General features: G+C 39.0%; 2 protein-coding genes and 1 long non-coding RNA gene across 4 annotated transcripts in view; 1 reads left to right on the top strand and 2 right to left on the bottom strand.

Moving 5' to 3' along the window:
- The window catches only part of LOC147842870 (uncharacterized), a 469,436-nt gene that overhangs the window by 428,177 nt on the left and 16,740 nt on the right, over window positions 1-24,519 (bottom strand). The gene's annotated exons all lie outside the window — the stretch shown is intronic.
- The window catches only part of LOC103911576 (uncharacterized), a 66,473-nt gene that overhangs the window by 40,631 nt on the left and 1,323 nt on the right, over window positions 1-24,519 (bottom strand). The window contains exons 3-16 of the mRNA XM_087265509.1: window positions 22,399-22,526; window positions 19,403-19,528; window positions 18,594-19,307; window positions 14,014-14,313; window positions 13,389-13,733; window positions 12,484-12,647; window positions 12,291-12,381; window positions 11,496-11,575; window positions 5,095-5,172; window positions 4,522-4,936; window positions 3,526-3,599; window positions 2,944-3,100; window positions 2,801-2,875; window positions 151-442 (exon numbers count right to left, since the gene is read on the bottom strand). The gene's annotated coding sequence lies outside the window, so the exon portion shown is untranslated. The remainder of the gene's footprint in view (window positions 1-150; window positions 443-2,800; window positions 2,876-2,943; window positions 3,101-3,525; window positions 3,600-4,521; window positions 4,937-5,094; window positions 5,173-11,495; window positions 11,576-12,290; window positions 12,382-12,483; window positions 12,648-13,388; window positions 13,734-14,013; window positions 14,314-18,593; window positions 19,308-19,402; window positions 19,529-22,398; window positions 22,527-24,519) is intronic.
- LOC110440002 (serine/threonine-protein kinase pim-2) lies at window positions 15,696-20,701 on the top strand. Of its 2 annotated transcripts, none has more exons than XM_087265481.1 (7): window positions 15,696-17,479; window positions 18,314-18,408; window positions 18,507-18,557; window positions 18,649-19,027; window positions 19,144-19,317; window positions 19,431-19,587; window positions 20,236-20,701. In XM_087265481.1, exons 1-6 carry the CDS (start codon window positions 16,669-16,671, stop codon window positions 19,556-19,558), a joined length of 1,638 nt encoding a protein of 545 aa, XP_087121607.1. In that variant the 5' UTR covers window positions 15,696-16,668; the 3' UTR covers window positions 19,559-19,587; window positions 20,236-20,701. The 2 variants fall into 2 exon arrangements, with proteins under 2 accessions (XP_087121607.1, XP_087121608.1); XM_087265482.1 differs by having other exon boundaries at window positions 16,600-18,027; window positions 18,128-18,408.

Genomic DNA, 24,519 nt, shown 5'->3' with positions numbered 1-24,519 from the left:
GACTTTTGTCAGGTAGTGTAGTTCTAGTAAATTAAAACGGCTTCAGTTGAGCTGTCACAGTTAAGTTCAGTGTAATGTAAATGTCCCAAACCATGCAAGTCAGTGTTGAGGAACAAACTTCACCAATGGATGTGAGTGAAGTAAAAATACCTTAAAAGAAACCAGGCTCAGCCGGGCATGACCAGTTCTCCTCTGGCCAAACATGTTGTGCAGAGCTGCAGTCTGGGCACCGGACACTTGAGAATGATGAAGGTCTATCATGGAGAGAAGCTGCAGGTCTGAGTAGGTCAGTGGCAGGAGTTCAGACTAGTCCAAAGGATCAATGGGGAGACTCAGCTGTAACTGGTTTCATTGCAGGAATCAGTCTCAGGTTCTCAACTCATCCATGACCATGACAGCCATCTGCTCAGGATACTGGTTGGATCTAAGAATATGCAGACTTCTGGATAAAGAGAAACAGACTAATATAAGCATTATTGGCGGGTCTTGTTGTTCTAATTAATGCAGCCAAACAATCCTTTAAAGGAGTTGTGTAAATGTCAAAGACACGTTTTTCACAAAGTTGTACATATTTGTGTTTCTGTTATAAACTCATATTAATTTGAGTTCATCTATTCTTGAAAATATTTGCCAGAAAATAATGGATCACATGTTTAAGTTGAGTGGAGTGGGGGACCATTGCATTATGGGTCAAAGTAACTAAAGACTAGATTCAGACATGTTCATATGCATACCAGAGGACATTTAAATGAGAAACTGTGAAAATGACTATGAGAAATGCATATTTTGAATGTTATATGCTTTCTATTTTGTATTTTCATAGTGTCTGCTGAAAATACTCAGCAGTATTTATAATTTAATATGCGAGAGAGAAAAAAATAAGCAGCAAAGACACAATTTGGATTTCAAAAGTTCTACATTTGTGTTTTATGTGTATGCTAAAGCAAAGAGAAGTCTTTAGTGTCGTTTCAACGAACAGTGTGTCCGCTTCCAAAACTCTACTAGTGGTTACATATACACTCACCGACCACTTTGTTAGGTACACCTGTCCAACTGCTCGTTAACACAAATTTCTAATCAGCCAATCACATGGCAGCAACTCAATGCATTTAGGCATATAGACATGGTCAAGACGATCTGCTGCAGTTCAAACCGAGCATAAGAATGGGGGAAGAAAGGTGATTTAAGTGACTTTGACTCTGGCACGCTTGTGGGTGCCAGACGGACTGGCTTTCATGTTAATCATAATTAACATAAAAGCATGGATCCCTCCTCCCTTGTATCAATGGTTCAGTCTGGTGGTGTAATGTGGGGCATATTTTCTTGGCGAACTTTGGACCCATTAGTACTAATTGAGCATCGTGTCAACGCCACAGCCTACCTATTGATGCTGACCATCTCCATCCCTTTGACCACAGTGTACCCATCTTCTGAAGGCTACTTCCAACAGGTAAACGTGCCATGTCATAAAGCGCGAATCATCTCAGACTGGTCTCTTGACCAAGACAATGAGTTCACTGTACTCAATTGGCCTTCACAGTCACCATGTCTCAACCTAATAGAGCACATTTGGGATGTGGTGGAATTGGAGATTCGCATCATGGATGTGCAGCTGACAAATCTGCAGCAACTGTGTGATGCTATCATGTCAATACAGACAAAAATCTCTGTTAAATATATTTGCAGTACCTTGCTGAATCTATGTCATGAATGATTAATGCATTTCTGAAGGCAAAAGGAGGTCCAACTCGGTTCTAATAAGGTGTACCTAATAAAGTGGCCGGTGAGTGTATAACATAAAAAGTAAGAGACCAAGAACGGAGCCTTGTGGTGCCCCACAGTGTACATGTGATCTATATGATGCCTCTTCATTAACTGAAACAAATGTTTAATGATCAGATAGGTGAGACCTGAACCGGGCCAATGCAGTTCAAGTAAAACCAACATGAGCCTTTCAAGGAGAATGTTACGATCAATTACATTATTTAATTACATAACTGGGGGTGACACAGTGGTTCAGTGGTTAGCACTTGCCTCACAGCAAGGTCGCTGGTTTGAGTCCTGGCTGGGTCAGTTGGCATTTCTGTGGTGAGTTTGCATGTTCTCCCCGTGTTGGTGTGGGTTTCCTCCGGGTGCTCCGGTTTCCCCCACAGTCCAAAGACATGAGCTATACAGTAGGTGAATTAAACAAACTAAATTGGCCGTAGTGTATGAGTGTGTGAATGAGTGTATATGGATGTCTCCCAGTACTGAGTTGCAGCTAGAAGGGCATGCTTTGGCTTAGCCTCTAATTTTATCAGGGGTCACCACAGCGGATTGAACCTCTGTCATGGGTATTATGCGGCAGATGCCCTGCCAGCCACAACCAAGCACTGAGAAATACCCATACACTCTTATCCACACACACTACACCAGGGGTCACCAAACCTGTTCCTGGAGGGCCGGTGTCCTGCAGATTTTAGCTCTAACCCTAATCAAACACACCTGAAGAAGCTAATCAAGGTCTTACTATGTATACTTGAAACACCCAGACAGGTGTGTTGAGGCAAGCTGGAGCTAAACCCTGCAGGGACACCGGCCCTCCAGGACCAAGATTGGGGACCCCTGCACTACACATTCTGTGGCTCCTGGTCAACTATAACTAAGACTCAACATTGCACATCCAGCGATGTAGATGTGTACAATGCGATGACGATGCTGAAACGATATATTGTGCAGCCCTAGTGTGTCTGTTTTGTATCTGTTGTAGACAGATAAAAGAATCTCTCACTACAGTTCACAGCTAACATTTCTACAATACCTTTCTCCTCATGTACTTGCATGTTAAGGCATCACTTCTGCAGAAATTTCTCCTTCACATATCAGACAAGGCATCCTAAAAATTAGACTCAATAAGAAATCGGACAGGTTCAAGAAGCTTAAGCTTAAGTGTGAGTAGGTCACCGACACTGGCAGGGGTTCAAACTAGCCCACAGGATTAATGTGGACACTCGGCTGTCACAGGGGTTTTTGCAGGAATCAGTCTCAGGTTCTCGACTCATCCATGACCATGACAGCCAACTGCTCAGGATACTGGTTGGATCTAAGAATATGCAGACTTCTGGATAAAGAGAAACAGACTAATATAAGCATTATTGGCGGGTCTTGTTGTTCTAATTAATGCAGCCAAACAACCCCTTAGATGATTTGTGTAAATGTCAAAGAGACGTTTTTCACAAAGTTGTGCATATTTGTGTTTCTGTTATAAACTCATATTAATTTGAGTTCATCTATTCTTGAAAATATTTGCTACATTGTATGAATGTGACATTTATTTACAAAGCAGAGAATGTGCACCCTTCAAATGTTTAAAAGTTATTAAAAGTTATATGTTTTTTTGTGTGACTAATGTGACTATTGCGGATGTGTACAATGCGATGACGATGCTAAAACAATTTATTGTGCAGCCCTAGTGCGTGTTTTGTCTTTGTTGTGGACAGAAAAAAAGAATCTCACTACAGTTCACAGCTAACATTTCTACAATACCTTTCTCCACATGCACTTGCATGGTACAACATCACTTCAGCAGAAACTTCTTCTCCACATATCAGACAGGCCTCCTAAAAAGATCAGATACTCAAGAAGAAATCAGACAGTTCTATATTGTCTGCTTATTATTTCATAACTTGCAAAACTGAGTAATTTACTAAATGAAGCTTTTGTAAATTTATTCTTGAAAGTTCAGTCGTTTAATACCTAAGAAAAGGTCCTTTGATATATTCATAACCAGTGTTCAATCTGGTCTCAGCATACATCCTTAACTTATCAGTGATTATACTCAGTTTAAAAAGCCCCTATTAAGCATTATAAAAAGTTATATTTTGGTTTTGGGGGTCTCAAACAACAGGCTGATATTCATGCAAGGTCAAAAAATACTTTCATTGTCTTATAATATACATTTATTTTTGCCTAATTATCCCAGCAGCTCCCATATGATTCTTTCAGTGAATTATTTGTACCCAAAGCCCTCCTTTGCGCGATGCTAATCTGCGGTAATTGGTCCGATGACCCAGTCTGTTCTGATTGGTTGACTGTGTTCAGTGCGTGACAGAGAGAAGTGCCCACCATGGCTATGAAGTAGCAGAGTTTGTGTAAGCCCAATGCAGCAATGCAATAAAGCAATGTAGGTAAACACCAGCATATTCCTCTATTCTTAACCCTAACCCCAAGTAATAACAACGACGCACATTCAGTATTAATCCACACAGTGGTAAAAGTGTGAGGAACAGCTCACAGTGGCCATAGCAAAGACAAACGGCAGAGGATCACAAGTTCAGAAACGCACTAAAGAAAGAAGCATGAGCCACGTTTTCAACATGATTTTGGACGCAATATATGAACAGCCCCATACGGATTTAACCTGAGAGATAAAGTACAAGCACTGATCTATAATAGATAAGTGATCACAATAGTTAAGTGAACACAATTAAATCTATATTTACAAACTTCACAAAACGAGGCAAAAATTTTAATAACACTTACATGTTATGATCCGGAGGAAGAAGAAACTGGTCCATTTGGACTGTAACAGTTACTGACAAACTACCAGTCAAAGTCTGACAAAACCCCATACATAATAGACTCTGCTTCTTCCTTTAATAGCAAACGGCTGACGAATCCTGGGTTGCAGCATAGGTTGTTGTATTAATCATCAGAAAAATGACAGGAACAAACACAACACTAGGTTGGCTTTACTTGGGTGTTGTTGTGAAAATGAACTTCATCCCTTTTTTTCTCCGCAGCTGAATCTCCATGTCAGTAATGGTCATCTTCGTGTCATTATCAGTCCCAAAAGGCACTCTTTAAAGCTGTAGTCCGTACGTTTTGGTGTTCTAGCAAATAGAACTGCATGTTTCTTGTGGTAAAACACTGCTGGGCTACTCCTACCAGAACCAGTCTAAAATAATCAGAATAGAAAAGTGTATTATACGTGCATCGTAGTGATTCAAGATAAACCAAAAACATGAGTTGGATAAATGAATTCATGATGTACAAAGATTTTGACAATTATGAACAAAACCAAACGTTACAGATTACCCAGAACTAACCTCTTACCAGACAAATTATATCAAACTCATAGCTCAGTCCATTGGCATCTTTATTTTCTCTTTCCTTGTCAGATTCAGATTCTATCTGAAAAAATAAATAAATAAATAAAGTGTGAGTGAGGGGGAGCAGCTGAGCCCAACATATACATAATGTGCTAAATGACCTTGCCTTGCCTAAACCATTCGCTTTTAAAGCAAATAGATGATTTTACTTTAGAAACGTGCGTACTGTAGATTAGTTACTTTTAAACTGATTAGTTGACTTTACTTTAGTAAAAAGTGAGTAGATGAGTTACTTTTAAACTGATTAGTTGACTTTACTTTAGAAAAGTGAGTAGATGAGTTACTTTTGAAGTGATTAGTTGACTTTACTTTTTAGAAAAGTAAACCCGTTGCTTATAAAATGATTCATTGACTTTACTTTAGAAACGTGAGTTGATGCGTTACTTTTAAAGCGATTAGTTGACTTTATTTAAAAAAAAAGTGATCAAAACATTTGCATTTAAAGCAATTATTGAACTCTACTTTAGAAAAGTGGGTAAACCCATTGCTTTTAAAGCATTCAATTCTTAATTGACTTCTCTTAAAAAAAGAGAGTAAACCCGTTGCTTATAAAACCATTAGTTGGCTTTACCTAAAAAGTGAGTTCCGACTTCCTGCTTTGCTGTTGTTCGGACGCTTCTGCCTACTGCTCCGCTCCTTGCACTCTTGCTTTTTATTTAATAATTAATTTATTTCATACTCTAATATCAATACTAATAATTAATACTTAATATTAATTTAATACTCTAAACAATCCTCCCGCTACCAGCTGCTTACATTCCTGCGGTGGGATATAATGGGTCCAAATAATGTTTTTAAAGTTGAGTAAACAAGAAACAACGAAAGTAAATAAGGATTATGGTTTTTGGTTCCCTCAACTTCAGGCATTCCAGATCTGCAAACAAAAAAGGTTCAGTTGGCACAACTTAAAAAGTTGTGTTACACAGTAGTTCACCTCTCCAGAAAACTAATTATCTTATGTTAACCCAATCAAATGTTTTTTTTTTTATTACTGACAATTTTAGGTCAGTGCAGGTCAGTGCAGTGCAGTGATCAAGAAAAAGCAAAAGGAAACAAGTATTATGCTTTTTTGTTGTGCTGGCTTAATTTTTTTTTTACTTTTTACAGTGTACAGTGCTTCCGGAAAGTGTTCATAGCGCTTCACTTTTTCCACATTTTGTTTATGTTACAGCCTTATTCTAAAATGGATTAAATTCATCCATTTCCTCAAAATTGTACACACAAAACCCCATTATGACAATGTGAAAAAAGAGCTTTTGAAATGTATTAAAAATAAAATACCTGAAAAATCACATGTACATCCGTATTCACAGCCTTTGCCGTGAAGCTCTAAATTGAGCTCAGGTTATCGGTTTCCACTGATCATTCTTGAGATGTTTCAGCAGCTTAATTGGAGTTCACCTGTGGTAAATTCAGTTCATTGGAAATGATTTGAAAAGGCCTGTCTATAAGGTCCCAAGGTTGACAGTGCATGTCAAAGCACAAACTAAGCATGGAGACAAAGGAACTGTCTGTAGACCTCCTAAACAGGATTGTCTCAAGGCACGAGGAGGCTGGGGAAAGTTATAGAATAACTTCTGCTGCTCTGAAAGTTTCATTGAGCACAGCGGCCTTCATCATCCGTAAGTGGAAGATGTTTGGAACCACCAGGACTCTTCCTAGAGCTGGCTGGCTATCTAAGCTGAGTGATCGGGGGAGAAGGACCTTAGTCAGGGAGGTGATCAATAATTTGATGGTCACTCTGTCTGAGCTCCAGCGTTCTCTGTGGAGAGAGGAGAACCTTACAGAAGGACAACCATCTGTGCAGCAATCCACCAATCAGGCCTGTTTGGTAGAGTGGCCAGAAGGACCCACCTGGCATCTAAAGGACTCTCAGACCATAAGAAACAAAATTCTCTGGTCTGATGAGGCTAAAATTGAACTCTTTGGAGTGAATGCCAGGCGAATACCATCTCTACAATGAAGAATGGCGGGGGTTGACGCTTACTTTTTTCAGGAGTAGCACATGCGCTCCTTAGTTGAAAAATTTAGGAGCACATTAAAGAATTTTAAGAGCGCATTGAAAATGTATAAAAAAATAGTGTTTTTGCTTAATAAATGTACACGAAGAAATATTTAAAAGCAAAGCAGTTTCATTCTTTTGAATACAATAAGTACACTAGGATTTATTTAACTGTAACAACAGCTTAAATAGCGTTTAATAATTATTTATAAATTAAGCTGTATAGAGTTTAGCTACCCAGGTGAAAAAAATATAATTAAATGCAATTAAAATACACTTAAATACCCGCAAATACATTTTTAGTACATTGTTATTTTTTGTGTTAAAGGGCCATGACACCCCCCACTTTCGGTTAAAGTCTACTTCAGAATTTTTTTACAAAAGATGCATGATTAATGGGCGTGGAGCTCTGCGAGCATCGGGCAGGAGTGGGCGTGGCCAGCTCACAAACCGTGAGGAGACGCATGAGTTTATAGTTCACAAAGTTAAAATGCAAAGAAATAAACAGTAATTTAATGCCCTACAACATTTGTTATTCGTAATTTCATAAACACATAACCACAATTTATATCATTATAAAGATAAGTGTGTTCATGTAAACACTGAGGATTCTCCCTCGATCCCCGTGTCTAAATTATAGATCTTGAATGCAGACTCAGTGCAGCAGGTCTCCTGACCTGTCTATTTTAACCATTAGCCCTGCTGGTAGTATAGAGGATTTAGGCAAACACAGCAGCACAATGATGTGTCTGAATGTGAACGAACTCCTGATAAAAGTGAACGTCCGCCATTCTCTAATTCTCGTGCTGCTCTCCCGACAAAAATGCTTGTAGCACACACACAGCTTTGCTGTATGATCGGCCCTGACAGGATCGCGGGGAAAAAACATGCAACAAACACTGTGGATCATGGAAACAAACACATACGAGCCTTTATGAACGGCTACGTGCCGTTGGTCTGTGTCTCACTCACAGCTTGCTTGAAACTGGCAGGTCTGCCTTCGGAAAGCACGTGCTCTCATGAGTAATTAAGCAGCTGGCTCTTCTCATAGGATAAGAAAACTCCGCTATGAATAATAATGAGAAACCGACGCGTCATCATTGCACTTGCAGTTCTGCGCTACATCGCCGATTTTGATCCCGCCCCAAAAATTATTTTAAACCCGAAAGCTGAAATTAGCTGACAAAAGCTCAAAATTATCCAGTTTTACCCACAATTAAAGCTGACAGGTGCTAACATTGTCTTAACTGATGCTCAACACACACAAATCTGTTAATATAAAAAAAAAAGTTCTCCAGGGTGTCCTGAACCTTTAAATAAAAGTTTGATGGCAGCCACAGGACAACAGCACCAGCACCAGTGCTCTCCAACACACCAGCTACTGGAGGAGCCAATTCAGTGGATAGGGATGATTAGGAGGCCATGACTGTAAGGGCCGATTGAGGGACTTTGGCCAGGACACCGGGGTTATACCCCTACACTTTACGAGAAGTGCCATGGGATTTTTTAATGACCACAGAGAGTCAGGACCTCGGTTCAACATCTCATCCCAAAGACGGCGCCCACTGACAGTATAGTGTCCCCTTCAAATTTAATGGGGCATTAGGACTCACACAGACTGCAGGTTGAGCGCCCCCTGCTGGCCTCTCTAACACCACTTCCAACAGCAACCTAGCTTTCCCATGTAGTCTCCCATCCAGGTACTGACCAGGCTCAGCCCTGCTTAGCTTCAGTGAGTAACCGGTCTTGGGCTGCAGGGTGATTTGGCTGTGGCTAAATCTAAGTATGACAAATGTAAATAAAGACAGAACTGCAAACTCATGGTGCAAACTCAGCTGACACTGTTTATCATAGAACTTTATCTTACTGGGTTTTTTAAAGAAGAGCTGATTATGGGAATCCCTCTATGAATTAAAGTTTCCTTCTGCACAAAGTAGCATCATTCTTTTTATTAAACTTAAATGGCCTTCAGCAACAGAATGGTTTCTTATTCTTATTTAATAGACAATTAAAAAAAATTCAGCATTTAATACCTTTTAAATGACACCGTTTTTCTTTTCAGTGTGTTGAAGTAAAAAAAGAAAAAAAAAAGAAGTCTTTTTCACTCTTACTATCTATGTGCACCACTGACAGGTCAAATCTGCTATAGAAAGTAAAAGCAGGGACATTTAGGGGATTAGGAAATGCATTTTTAATTCCCAAATAGAGGACAAGTCTGAGAAAAAAAGGATGTATTGTCATCCAAAATAATGAGCTGGGTCAGTCTATTTAGGAAAAGGCTTTTCTTTTCCGCGTGTCCTCGCGCTCAAAGCTACTACCAAAGTCAGAACAGGTAGTTTTGTGTCCAGAGCGTCTCTGTGGGCCTGTATGCAGAGCATGCGAGTCTGGGGCGGAGTGTTCTTAATTTCTCACGCACACAGAACCGGGCCGCCCAGGTAAAGTCCTATATGTGGAAGCACTGGTGTTGAATTGGGTATCACCCTAAATGCACCACAATATGCCATGACCGAATTGTAACCGTTTTCTATGAGGCTCGCAACGATGTGCGGCACCGCCGCTATTCAGTGCCTTGCGTTGTTCAGCAACATATTCAAAACAACGTAAAGATCGCTTGACGTGAAGCAAATAAACCAGTAGAGAGGAGCTGTTTGTCGATCGCGTTGGCATGTGCTACAGTCACAATAGATTTCTAAGCATGTTGTTTCACCGTGGCTGAGTAAATCAAGTCATCAATCAACTTATAAAAAAAAAGAATTCACATGTGGACTAAATAAATGTCCTAGTTTGCACACATCTATTTTTAGTCACAAATGCGAGCAAAATGGTCGCACGGTCGAGCCCTGCATGGTGGTGGCAACATCATACTGTGGGGATGTTTTTCAGCAGCAGGAACTGGAAGACTAGTCAGGACAGATGGAAAGATGAATGCAGCAATGTACAGAGACATCCTGAATGAAAACCTGCTTCAGAGTGCTCTTGACCTCAGACTGGGCCGACGGTTCATCTTCCAGCAGCACATGGACCCAAAGCACACTGCCAAAATATCAATGGAGTGGCTTCACAACAACTCTGTGAATGTCTTTGAGAGGCCGGAAAGATCTAAAAATGGCTGTACATCGTCGCTTGCCATCCAACCTGATAGAGCTTGAGAGGTATTGCAAAGAGTAATGCACTTGGCACGAGGGCAGCGGGTCAATCATTTGTTGATCTCTCTGGCATCCTCTGGCTTTTAGTTTTAAAACGGCATTTTAGAATGAAAACGATCCGCGTCCACACTAGTGTTACACTCTCTGGCAAGCGCTGCAGCCTATCTACCCAGATGAGAGCTGTGCAAGTCGGAGTGTTCACCAAGGATCTCCCGCTGGATGTAATCTCACTATATTTGCTAAACGTGATATTTAATTCATCTTGTTGTCTATCTAACAACATAATCCCCGACTTTGGTTTTTTAAATCTATTATGCTACTTGTTCTCATGTAACATGTCTTGGCTGATCGCAGAGATAAATGAATAATTAATCTAACCATGTACAGTCTGTATATTGAGTAATTACTTGCCTTTATTTCCTATAATGTATAAACTTATTGTACGTTATACTTTTATAATGGCCGTTATTGATTATTAAAACTGATATTCAGTTTTCACTGAAAATGATGGGAGGCAGTGATGTTATAGGCTCTGTTTCGTTATAAATATGCATACAGTGACGATGAGGCTTATTTATGCAGCACAACAACTCAACATTTCGGCTGTAAGTTGTTAATATCAAAATGAAAATAGCAGTTCCTTCATGTTTTTATTTTATTGTTAAAAAAGTGAAACAATGTAGCCAGGATGATGTGAATAAGGTTATACAGTACACCGTTCCCTTTGACATATTCTCGGACGTCTGTTTTCCATATCAAACTTGCGAACTTACAAGGAGAGGATACAGAACTTTAACTGTGTGTAGGCTACTTAATATTGAGGAAAAGCCCCAATCAGAGAGGCGAATATCGGCAGCCCCGCCTCCGTTTTCGGATGTCTCCGTTTTCCCCCATCCACACTGAGACGGAGCAACAGTGTTTTAAAATGAAAACGGCCTCTTCAGCATTTCCAAAACGCTTCGTTTTCGGCGCTCGAAAACTCTTGAGTAGTGTGGACGGATGGTGTAACTGTAGCAAAACTTATGCGTTTTCAAGCTAAAATGCATTAGTGTAAACGGGGCCTTTGATTTTGCCCATTTCCATGTCTCTGTCAGTGTGATTAACTCAGCTGCTTGTGCTGATAAGTTTGATGGCAATGGTTCTACCTTACAGTGCGCCATGTGCTGTTACCAAAGTGAAACCTAAACAGTTATTGACCTGTCTCTGGCTGTCTAGATGCAGACCCATCCACTAAGGTTCCATCGCTGAATTGTGCAGCAGGATTACATGAGTCCAACCTGGGGAACAGATTTCATAAACAACATCAACACAGCTGTGAGGTTCAGATAAGATAGATCAGACATTCATCCATTCATTTTCTTTTCTGCTTAGTCCCTTTATCAATCCGGGGTCGCCACAGCAAAATGAACCACCAACTTATCCAGCACGTGTTTTAAGCAGCAGACGCCTTTCCAGCTGCAACCCATCACTAGGAAACACCAATACACTCTCATTGACACACATACACTACGGAACACTTAGCTTACCCAATTCACCTGTACCGAATGTCTTTAGACTTGTGGGGGAAACCGGAGCACCTAGAGAAAACCCACGCGAACCAAGGAGAACATGCAAACTCTACACAGATATGCCAACTGACCCAGCCGAGGCTCGAACCAGTGACCTTCTTGCTGTGAGGCGATCATGTTACCCACTGCGCTGCCGTGACAGCACCTGTGATTATTATTATATTATTTACAATAAGTGCTTTAGTTGCAAGTGACATTTAGCTGCTGTTTGCACTTCTGCCTTTGGATGTCTCTGGGACAAAGCAGCTGCATGAATGCTAAAGTTTTAAATAAAAGTGAAGCTATCAACAAAAGTCTGACCACTTCTTTGTTTACAAAAACAAGTGCGGCCGTTTAGAGCTCATTTCTGGATAATGATGTCAGAATTTACCGGTATCACTGTGTGAAAGGGGCTTATAAAGCTAAAATGTGAATATTCACTTACTAGTCAGACAGAATGAAGCGTCTTGGAGATGTTGTCCAACAGGAGTTCAGCTCCAGCTCTGCTAGGGTGCAGACCATCAGTCCGGAAAAGCCTAGAACGCTCCCAAAAAAGATTCCAGTTATTGGTAAAGAGCAGCTTCTGTTCTTCACACCATGTTAATAGTCAATCATTCAGAGCCAAAAGTCTACTGAACCTTTTATTTCCTCGCTGGTGCGGAAATGATGATCTTCGTGGCGGGCGAGGTCGTGTGTCTCGATCAGGCTCCCGAAGTCCCTCTTCAGGATCTCTTTCTGCTGCAGCCCATACGTAAAGGATGACAGCTCCAATGCTCTCTCCAGTGCTCAGGATATTGGATACCTTACCAGAAACATCCTTATCACGAGCACCGGAAAGCAATGAGTGCAATATACAATAGCTACGTTTCCATCCACCTACTTTTATGCGCATTACTCACATAGAAAAACTGTTGATGAAAATGCCAAGATGTGGATCCATTTTGAAAATGTGCATAAAAACATGCGCATAATTGAGTAGGATAAACTTTGTATTCGATAAGAAAAGATGTGCATAAACTGAGATGGAAACACTTTTACCGAACACATTCCAGTATGCGCATTAAAAAAAGGTCAAGTGGTTTTGTTATAAGAGATCATGTGATGATAAAAATGTGTGTGAATAGACAAACCAGCAGGCTGAGCACACTATAAAACATCTGAAATGTTGTTTTGGTCATTCTAAAACGCTGCAATCATTTCAGTATTCGTGTAATTATATTATTTTTGACCTCCAGGATAAAGAGCTTCTGTGCTCCTCGTCTCACGCCTTCAAACGCCACCGCACGTTCACTGCGTGTCAGGATTGCCTTCTGAGGAGTAAGTTATTTATAAAATGAAGAAGACATTCACACAACTTCTTCTACTGCAGCAAATTCCGTTTATACTGCTGATATTTGGCGCAAGATAATCAGGAAGTGACGCTTTTGTTCTCTTTGACTCGTTGGATGGAAACGCTGCTGTATTCGCACATCTTTCATGCGATAATCAAGTTTTGCGCTTAAAGTTAATTTGCATTTTTGGATGGAAACAAAGCTAGTGTTACCTTTAGTGGAAGCCACATGGACGTGACGAACAACAGAATTACCGATGATTCCAATGTCGTGTCCCGTCTCGCAGAGGGGGCTAAGCAGTTCTCTACAGAGATTGATTGGCTCGGTTCGGTGCTGGTGCACCCTGGGTGCGTGGTATCGACACCTGAGTGTACCGCATCCCTGGTGTGCTGGGCCTGGACAGAGAAACACACAGGGTTGAGGTGGAAGGAGTGTAGAGATTGTATCGCACACTTACCTCAGACGAGAGAGCAGCAGCCTGGTAAACGTCAAAGGTCACGAGATCTGTGTTTCCACTGCTTCCAGCTGCAGCTCCAGCGCCTACACTGATGCTTCTCCTGCAGTCAAAGATAGACACACAAGTGACATTATACAGGGTGAAGAGCAAAGACAGCAAAGAACTGTTCGCACTTCTGCCTTTGGATATCTCTGGGACAAAGCAGCTGTATGAATGCTAAAGCTTTAAATAAAGTGAAGCTATCAACAAAAGTCTGACCACTTTTATGTTTACAAATACAAGCGCGGCCGTTTAGAGCTCATTTCTGGTTAATGATGTCAGAATTTATCAGTATTTTGGAATGGATGTGTGAATGGTCTTTTCTGCCGTGACGTCCTTGCCTGTGTGAACATCACTTTTTTTTGTGTGGCGTTGCATCCTGTCTCTCAGAGGGGGGTGAAGCAATCCTGAGCATCTGCCCTGGGTCCTGGCTCGGGTTCGCCGCTGGTACGCTGGGCCTGGACAGAGAAACACACGGATTTGAGGTGAAAGGAGTGTTGAGATTGTATCGCACACTTACGAGAGAGCAGCAGCCAGGTCGACGTCAAGGCTCGTTGTTCCCGGAGCTGTGCTCGTTTCATCTCAAAGTCACACTGCAACTGCCTCCAGCTACATCTCCAACGCCTCTACCGATGCATCTTCTGCACTTAAAGATAGACACACAAGCAACATTGTACAGGATGAAGAGCAAAAACAGTAAGTGAAAGTACAGTAAGTGCAGACCTCGGTTGTAATGAGTGGTTATTTGAGTAAATGTTGCTTTTCTATCAGCTGGAACCAGTTTGGCTATGCTCCTCTGATCTCTGACATCAACAAGGCATTTGCGCCCAATATCACTGGATATTTCCTCTTTTTCGGACCATTCTCTGTAAACCCTAGAGATGGTTGTGCTTGAAAATCCCAGCAGATCAGCAGTTTCTGAAATACTCAGACCAGCCCGTCTGGCAGCAACAACCATGCCACGTTCAAAGTCACTTAAATCACCTTTCTTCCTCATTCTGATGCTCGGTTTGAACTGCAGCAGATGTCTACATGCCTAAATGCATTGAGTTGCTGCCATGTGATTGGCTGATTACAAATTTTTACATTTTGTATTAGTCCTACAGTTACAGTATGAAATATTCTATGTAGCATTTACCTATTTTAGTTCACAGTTCTGTATTTTTTCTCTCTCAAATGTAAGTATAGACCTTCCTAGACTTTTGAGCATACATTTATAACAGTGGTGAGTTTGTAAATTCTAAGAAAACAAAAGAAGTGTGAGATACAGTATAAACTTAATTTATTATTATGGAGACTATGAGCTGAGATCAAATATGCTAAAGGTAAGATAAAATGTGAACACATGATAATAAGTCAGGGATTCTGAGCACACAATTGTTTACTTTTGCATTTCTTGTTGAACTTTGTTTGGCATACTGACAGCCTGGCCAATCCCAAAGGAAGCAAGGTGGGAGAAGTGTTGGAATTTTGTCCACAATGTAAACCGGAGAAACTAAAGCAAGGGATAATCTTTCCTTTTAGTAACTATTTTAAAGAGGTAATGAATTGCGTTTTTACTTTGAATTGCACTGCACAAGACATCATGTAATGGAGGTGAGGTTCTTGAATCTGATTGGTTAATAGCCCTGCTATATTCCACTGTATACCCTTATGAGAGTGAAGAGCCAAGCAGAGACTGAACTCATTGTAGTTTAACAAATATTGCAGCATGCTGTTGGACTACATCATGTATTATTGACGATTTTTTATTAACATGCGAATGTAGTTCCATTTGTGTTGGTAATGTATGTTACAATGTATCCAGGAGTCAATCAAGTGGTTTACTGTGAAATATAATTCATTTTGGGTATATATAATGGCAATATTTATATATCACATAATAATAACAACATCATAATAAAAAATGAGAATATAATATATAATAATATATAATCATCTGTTATTTGCTCCAGAACAAATAGGTTTGACTGCAATGTTAAGCTTTACAGCGTAATAATAAATGCAATATGAAAATGTGATTTAACTCATTTATTTAACATCTTAATATTGTTGTTTGTTTAATGGTTTTGTTCAGTAAATGTCATTTGATATACACTGCAGTAGTAAATAATACAAGTACTTCATATAGAATGATCATATATAATGACCTGTTCCAAAGGCTTTGAGCAAAGGAGGCCAGGATTTTTCTAAAAAATATGGACATTTCAAACTACTGCAAAACCAATACAGAAATTAAGCTGAGCTGGTTTGACTTTTCCAGTAGTGTATATAATACATATGCATGCATCATGAAGCCAAATGTATACTGAATTCAATTTTACCTCATTTATTAATCAAACATATGTAAGTTTTCGGTGTTTTATTGGTCATTTTTGTCTTAATTTTTGATGGGCTATTTCAATAAACATGTTATTCTACTTTTTAACCTATTTTGATCAGTAAATGGATGACAAGAGATCGTGTTTACTGTTTAACCTCCTTGTGCAAGCACTTGCGTCTATTTAAATGCACACAATGAGGCTAAGCTGGCTTTAGTTAAGGCTTTATGTAGATAAAAACATATATTTTACAAGATAAATGTGTGTTTTGTATAATTTCAGAGTTTATCTTTGCAAGATGAATATTTTCCTAGGCGCGATTACGCATTGAAAATGGTATGAACCATTAAGGGTTTGGGGGAGGGGGCAAATTTAGATTAGCTTATTGTCATTACTAATATTATTTAAGATGTAGCCCAGAGCTGACTATTTACCACTATTTAATAATATATTAATCCATAATATATCAAATGTAGAGCTTTAAAATACAGGCAATATCTTCATTTTCTGTAAATCCCGGTTTTCTTAGAGCGCTGCTCTCCTCTGCGCTGTATGCAAATGAGCAATGACGTCAAACGTTCGAAAGTTCTATGTATCCATGGAAGTGGAATAATCACTCATTTACAACTCGTCGTCTGAATTGAACAGTAGCACAAACTTAGAGCTACGTTTTATATGAGATTTAATCAGTTGATCGTGGATTTAAATAGTCAATCCACCGTTAATAACGATTCTCTTCATTTTGGAAAGAAATCTGAATCTATGGGAGTTGTAAAGAAATTTAAAAAGTTCTGTAACTGGGTCTTTTCTCGGAAATCCGGGAAAACCCAGAAGAACCTAATCGAGGGCGACCTCGAGCACCAGAGATGTTCTGATGGCGAAGCCGGACCAAGTAACGTCGCGTTCATCTCTCACATTCATACCGGAGCTGGTGTTTCACCAAGCCCAGCACCACAGAAAGCGGAGAAGAAACTAAAGAGGTTCCGGAAATGGTTTTCTCGGAAATTCAAGAAAACTATAACCAGAGCCCCACAGACCCAGCCGAGCAGCCCACAGACTCAGAGATCCCCTGCTGGTGAAGCTGCGTGTGTGTCGCCGAGGCCGGTTCAGGACGAGCGGGTCAATAACAGGTGCGTGTCTATCCAGACCCCTGTGAAGACCCCGTCAACAGAAACCGAACAGCACGACACTGAATGCTGGCACTTGTGTGTTTCTTCTCTGACCCCCGCGGATATCAGCCAGTCATTGCAAAGCTGGCAATCTTGTGCGTCTTCGCTTGACCCCGCGGAGAAAAGCGAATCTGACCGCGCATCAGTGTTTAGTTGGCACTCTTGTGCGTCTTCGCTGACCGCTGACCACAACAACGAGGAAAACGCTTCCAGTGAGGACTCCATAGAGTCGGAGGAAAGGACGCCTTCCTCATCAGATGACTATTCTTGGAAGACAGAAGAGTACACCCCATTTAATATGGAGGGAGCAGATACCGGTCAGTTTATTAAGCGTTCAGCCTAAAGTATATAGCTAAGATTAGGGTTGCACAAAAGATTTTTTTAAAGTATAGCTAAGACAATAATAGTGTATTTGCAATATCCATATTGCAGAAAGTTGAGCTTAAGGCCTCAGAGAGCAAAAAGCTGAAAATTAACAGTTAATGGCAGGAATAGAGACGAGAGGAAAGTGAAACAGCAAATATGAACTATAAATCAGAACATCTGCTGATATATATATAAAATCAGCATAATATATTTTACCGTTTATTTAACTATGAGTGATACTCATAGTACATTACTATGAGTGATACTCATGAATACATTAAAAATAGCTAGTAAAAATGGCATTTCTCTAAGAAATATTGTTATAAATACATCACATCATCTATTTTACCAGAATTTTGCTGCCCAAGCTAAAGAAGAAAAATAAAGATGAGACAAATGTTATAAATACTTAAACACAGCTGAATGTTAAGAACAAAGTAATATTTGTATTGCTTGTTCTATACTTCTATAATTTTTTGTATTTCTATTTTTTAAAATGGCCTGTTGTTATTACAATAATAAAAAAACAATGTTAAGGAGTAAAAGTACTGTTTATCCTTTCTTCAGAAATGTACTGGGGTTGCCAGTTTAAACTGTAGTTAGTTGAGTACAAATCTACAAAAAAAAAAAAATACATAAGCACAGTAACCAAATGTTAATGAGGCCTAATTAGCTTAATAATAATTTAATAAAATAGTGCTATTCTAAAGCAATCTTTGATCAACTTTTTGATGGTTTATGCTATAAATGTACTTCATTATTTGTTTCATTGATTGTTTTTACAGGTAACATCTACAAGGAATATCAAGTGGATAATGTTATAGGTCAAGGAACATTTGGAGTGGTCTCTGCTGGAGTTCGTCTGTCTGATTCACGAAAGGTTTGTTTCAAACATAAAAAAGTGCTTTCTTGCTATTTAATTTCATGAATGTTACATGACTTGATTGTGTGAATTAACCATCTTTTTTTGATGAACAGGTGGCAATCAAATATGTGAGCAAGAGTCATACAAGAAGAACCATGACGATTGTAAGTACACCGTGCTAAAGTTGTTAAAATACTGACCTCAACTTCAGTTCAATCACATCTCACTATCATATGTCTATTATCTCTCTTGTAGCTATCATCACAGAAGACTGTTCCACAAGAAGTCGGCTTGATGTATTTGATAAGCAGAGGTCCTTACGTTCCTCAAATAATACAACCGCTGGATTGGTTTGAGTCACGAACCCAATACGTACTGGTGGTAGAGCGTCCCGAACCATGTATGGACCTGGACAGGTTTGTAATGCAGCATGGTTGGAAAATCAGCGAATCCCAAACACGAGTGGTGATACGCCAGGTGGCCACTGCTGCAAAAGTATGCTGTGAAAGGGGCGTCTACCACAGCGACATCAAGATGGAAAACCTGCTCATCAACCCCCACACCTTGCAGGTCAAACTCATCGACTTTGGTGCTGGAAGTGTCGTGACCAAAAAGGGCTACACAACATTCCGTGGTATGTATAATAATAAAGACAAGTTATATATAGTCTTCTAGGCAAAGCCAAAGAGATCAGCAGATACATTTTTGCTAATATGATAAATGGCTAACTGCTCTTGATCTTTCTTCCAGGTACAAGAGTTTATGCTCCTCCGGAATTTGACAAATGTGGCAGGATGCACGCCAAGACTGCAACGGTGTACTCTATAGGAGTACTGTTGTTCAAGCTGCTTTGTGGACATTTCCCTAAAAAAGAGCTCAGTAGGATTGCCACCAGAACCTGGCAGCATGACGACCTATCCAAAGGTGAGAGCATGAGGATGATGAAACAAGAACTTAAAACAATGTGATCAATTACACCAGCCGTAAAGTTTGTGGCTAGTCTAATAACCTGACATCTGTTCCTTCTTTCTTCACAGAATGCATCGACCTGATCTGTTCGTGTTTGGAAAGTGATCCAACCAAGCGGATTCCACTTGAAAAGATCCTCCTCCATAACTGGTTCCAGGTCTTGATCCTGAAGCCAAGCAACAGAAGAAACGATTAAGAAGATCAGAACAGTTGAGGCACATTCAGGTCAGTTTAATAACAAAAGCCCCAACATGACTTAAATATGTGCAAAATATTCTACTTTTTCCCCACTAAAGGCTGTCACAATTCTTCGCTTGGCAATAGCCATGCAGAGCTGTAGCTGCTTAATTAGGCCTACTACGCTACTGTATTTCAATACTGGTTATATGGTGGTAATTGGAGGGACAATTTTATCTGAGGTGGTACTTGATGAAAAAAGTTTGAGAACCACTGCACTACATGACTTGATATTCCCTCTTTAAATCATGGTGGTATTTCGCAACATGTAAATAATCCACAAGAGGGAGTCACACTACACAATTTGGCATTGTAACTCGTTTTTAAGATTTACATTAAGCAAGAATTTGGGTTTTACAGAAATGTTGTGGATATTACAGGTAATTATTGCATTATATTTTAAATAGGCTTGCATCTATAGATATTGTTTTAGTTATTGTGATATACACTAATATAGTTTTATTGTTTAGAATTAGCTTTTTTCATATTTCAACGTAAATGGTTATATCATGCATGTGCTTTACTGTAGATGTGATCATTTAATATGTTTACTACTTACTATTTATTTGAGTTTATTATTAATTTACTATTATCTTACATGAAGCTAATATTGCATATTTTGTATTTTCCAACCAGATACAACGCTGGAGCATATACAACTGAAGCTGAAGAATCTTCTCTTCATCCAGAGACTAAAATCAAGCACCTCCTCTTCTTCATCGAGCCACTAACTCCATGCTTCACTTGACTTCATCAAAGCTACTGACACCAGGCTTCTCCTCTTCATCAAAGATACTAACACCAAGCTCTTCCTCTTCATCACGCCATTAACACCTAACTCCTCCACTTCATCCAGCCACTAACACCAATGGGGCAGGTGTTTGTGACTGGATGTAGGGGAGGAGCTGATTGGGGTAGGTGTTTGTGGTTGGATTTAGAAGAGCTGATTGGGGCAGGTGTTTGTGATTGGATGAAAAGGAGGAGCAGACTGGAGTCTGTGTGGCTTTCCAAAAAGAAGAAGCTGATTGGGGCCGGTGTTTGTGGCTCGATAAAGAGGAGGATCTGACAAAATGTATTTTTGTAAATAAATGTTGTATATTTATGTTTGATTATCATGAATAAAATTGTGTACATTTCAAACATAAAGTTTGTTCATTTTATTCAGTGTCATTTTAATTTATGCATTCTATGTTGACCTGTCCTGTGTTGCTCTAAATTGAACATAAAATATGGTGTCATTGTTTCAATTTTACTAAATGGTGGCTCCGGCTGGGAATAAATAAAAATCAGTTATATTATTTATTAAATCTTGTATATTATTATTATTATATTAAATTATGTTTTATTAACACCTACTCTTCACAGTAATGTAAATGAGAATTATTCTTGTACAGAGTTACAAAAATTGTACTACATTCAACTGCCAGTCTGCAGCTGTATCTCTTCTTGACTTTAACACAACTCTTCTTTCTTTGTTTCTTGTGTAATCTTGATCTTAAAACTTTTAGATTTTTTTGTTGTATAAAACAATTACACTGTTTGTGGTCACACATTAATTGAAACTTTAATTCAACACATTTATATCAACCTTGCTTGCATACACACATTTACAAGTGTTATATATGTACAGTTGAAGTCAGAATTATTAGCCCCCTTTTGAATCTTCTTTCTTTTTTATATAATTCTCAAATGATGTTTAACAGAGAGCAAGGACATTTTCACAGTAAGTCTGATTATATTTTCTCTTCTGGAGAAAGTCTTATTTCGGCTAGAATAAAAGCAGTTTTATTTTTTTAAAAACCATTTTAAAGTCAATATTATTAGTGTCATGTTTACCAGTGAACAAACCACCAGATGTCGCTGGTAAACATGACAATTAGCCCCTTTCAGCTATATTTTTTCCGATAGTCTACAGAACAAACCGTTGTTATACAATCACTTGCCTAATTACCCTAACCTTCCTAGTTAACCTAATTAACCTAGTTAAGCCTCTAAATGTCACTTTAAGCTGTATAGAAGTGTCTTGAAAAATATCTAGTAAAATATTATGTACTTTTATCATGGTAAAGATAAATAAATCAGACTAGACTTTCTCTAGAAGAGAAAATATGCAGTAATCAGACATATTGTGAAAATGTTCTTGCTGTTAAACATCATTTTTTGAAATATTTAAAAAAGAAAGAAAAATAATAGTGGGGCTAATAATTCTGACTTCAACTGTATATAACACTTGTGAATGTGTGTATGCAAGCAAGGTTGATTCAAATGTGTTGTGTGTTGGGTGGGTGGGTTAAAAACGTACTCAGGTTAGGCATGGGACGATAACTGTTTTCAAGGTATACCGCGGTTTGGAAAAGTCAAGGTTTTAAAAACGGCAACATTTTTTTTTTTCAATACTGCGCGGTATATGTACGATTTTTTTAAAAATGTTTTGCTTTAAATTTTTAGAACAACAGTATCTCCAGCAGAAAAGATCTCCAAAAATGTCTTTTCAAGTTGAATGAAGTATGTTTTTTTTAAATGAAGACAGCAGAAGTCAGTGATTCAAGATATTTTAAAAGTTTCTCAAAATAAAATATATTGTGTTCAAAGGGGAAAAAGGTTGATTCATTCATGTTGTCCCAACACAAATCGATTAAGTTAACTTAACACTTTTAACTAATTTATGTGAATTGAGCATAAAAAAATGTAATGAAATCCAAAGAATTGTGTTGTTTAAGCTCATTTTAATTAAGTAGTTTGAACAAGTTAAAAAAATATTTTTTTTTTAGTGAAGATTATACCGTCAGAATCTTATACCCGCCCAATCGCCTCACAGCAAGAAGGTCGCTGGTTTGAGCTCCAGCTCCATCAGTTGGCATTTCTGTGTGGAGGTTGCATGTTCTCCCCGTGTTTGCGTGGGTTTCCTCCAAGTGCTCCGGTTTCCCCTGCGAGTCCAAAAACATGTGGTACAGCTGAATTGGGTAAGCTAAAATTGCTTTTAGTGTATGTGTGTAAATGAGTGTGTATAGATGTTTCCCAATGATGGGTTGAAGCTGGAGGGGCATCCGCTGTGTAAAACATGCTTGATAAGTTGGCGGTTAATTCCGCTGTCGCGACCCCAGAGACTAAGCCTAAAAGAGAATGAATGAATGAATGAATAACATTTTAAAGCTCACTCACTTACTAACAAATCCGGTATTGTGCTGAGACACATACCCCTCCTGCAAAATGCAGCATACATAGACTTTCAATAATATCTCAGTCTACATTTTTTTTAAAAATCAACAGCCATAATTCATTCATTCATTAATTTTCGGCTTAATCCCTTTATTAATCCAGGGTCGCCAAAGCGGAATGAACCACAAACTTATCCAGCACGTTTTTTAGACAGCGGATGCCCTTTAAGCTGCAACCCATCCCTGGGAAAACAGCCATAATTGATCAAAACATAAAATGATTATTATTTTGATGGATAAAGCAAAGATAATAAGTAAAACGTATTTTAAAATGCACTAGGTTTACAAATAACCGTAAAATAATAATAATATTAGCTATGTTTCCATCCAAAAATGTAAATCAACTTTATGCGCAAAACTGGATTATCACATATAAGACATGCGAATAAAGCAGTGTTTCCTTCCGAGTCAAAGCGAATAAAAGCGTCACTTCCTGATTATCTGGTGCCAAATATCAGCAGTAAAAACGAAATTTGCTGTGGTAGGAGAAGTTGCGTGAATCTTTTTTTCATTTAATAAATGACTTGTGCCTCGGAAGACAATCCTGACTTGAAGTGAACGTGCTGCAGCTCTTAATTCTGGAGGTCATTAATAATATAATAACACTAATGGGGTATATGCCGAGCTAGTGTTTTTTCCATACTGATAAACTTCCGGTGAACCGTTATTGTGAACTTTTTTCCATTTTATAGACCCTTTTTCATGGCTGCTGCATGGAGGGCGCCATAGCGACCAGCGTCTTCCGGTAGAATGCTAAAAACTTCCGTTTACAGCCTGTACAACTGGTAATTTGCGCTCCGAAAATGGGTTTCAATGACATTTTTAATGGATAAGAGTGTTTTTGTGACACACAACTTAGAAATGTGTCTGTTAAAGCCGTTATAATTTGTCACATGTGGTTCAAGCGCGTCAGAAATATGAGAAAAACGTTCTCCTAGTTCACGTGTCTGCCATTCAAAAAACATTCAGTTAAATAAACTTTGGCATTCATTTATTTGCTCAAGCGTAAAATAACACAAAAAGCCGTTTACTCGGGTTGTTGCTAGAGCGGATACGTTTGCAGCCGGAAGTTAACGCGAATTATTTCTATTAGTTATTAAATTTCTCATTTGTTGTATTTTATTAACGTCTACCCCCACCCCAACCCTAAACCCAACCGTCACAGTAATGTAAAACCTGTAGTTGTACCGAGTATTAGTTATTTTATCTATTAAATTACCCAATAAAATGTATTTTTAACGCCTACCCCCACCCCAATCCTAAACCCAACCATCACAGTACTGTAAAAATATTAATTATTGTTATACAGTGTCATAAAAAAATGTTGCTTTATTAATGTGCGTGCATATCGCACTTCCTGTCGGCCGAATATCCGATCTAGACTTTACCGTTTACCCGCACGTGCCCGCAGAATCAGCAGGTTAGCGCAGAAGCTCCATTGAATATACTGGGGAAAAATAAATGCTCATATTACAAAGACATAGCAAGGGAAATTGTAATTTAATGCAGTGCTTCTTTTACAATCTGAGACCCACTTTATATCGGATATCACTCAGCTAGTGGAGATAGCTGATTTTTAAAGAAAACAGACCTTAAACGCGCCGGTTTTTCCATTGCGTACAGTTCGCCGGAAGCGCTTGACCCAGGTTACTGGCAAATTAAAAGTCCCATTAGCATGCTTCGGCATATACCCTATACTAAA

Source organism: Danio rerio, chromosome 8, assembly GCF_052040795.2.
Source record: "Danio rerio strain M-AB ecotype USA chromosome 8, GRCz13ab, whole genome shotgun sequence".
In the NCBI taxonomy this organism is placed as follows: Eukaryota; Metazoa; Chordata; class Actinopteri; order Cypriniformes; family Danionidae; genus Danio; species Danio rerio.
Note: the sequence above shows the minus strand (reverse complement) of the source record. Positions and strands in the feature narration are given on the sequence as shown.

Bases quoted from the DNA above. Each gene is read 5' to 3' on its own strand.
- LOC110440002 (XM_087265481.1), top strand. From the start codon at position 16,669: ATGAGATTTAATCAGTTGATCGTGGATTTAAATAGTCAATCCACCGTT. The intron at 19,028-19,143 runs GTATGTATAATA...TCTTTCTTCCAG, and splicing joins GGGCTACACAACATTCCGTG to GTACAAGAGTTTATGCTCCT. The intron at 19,318-19,430 runs GTGAGAGCATGA...CTTTCTTCACAG, and splicing joins GCATGACGACCTATCCAAAG to AATGCATCGACCTGATCTGT.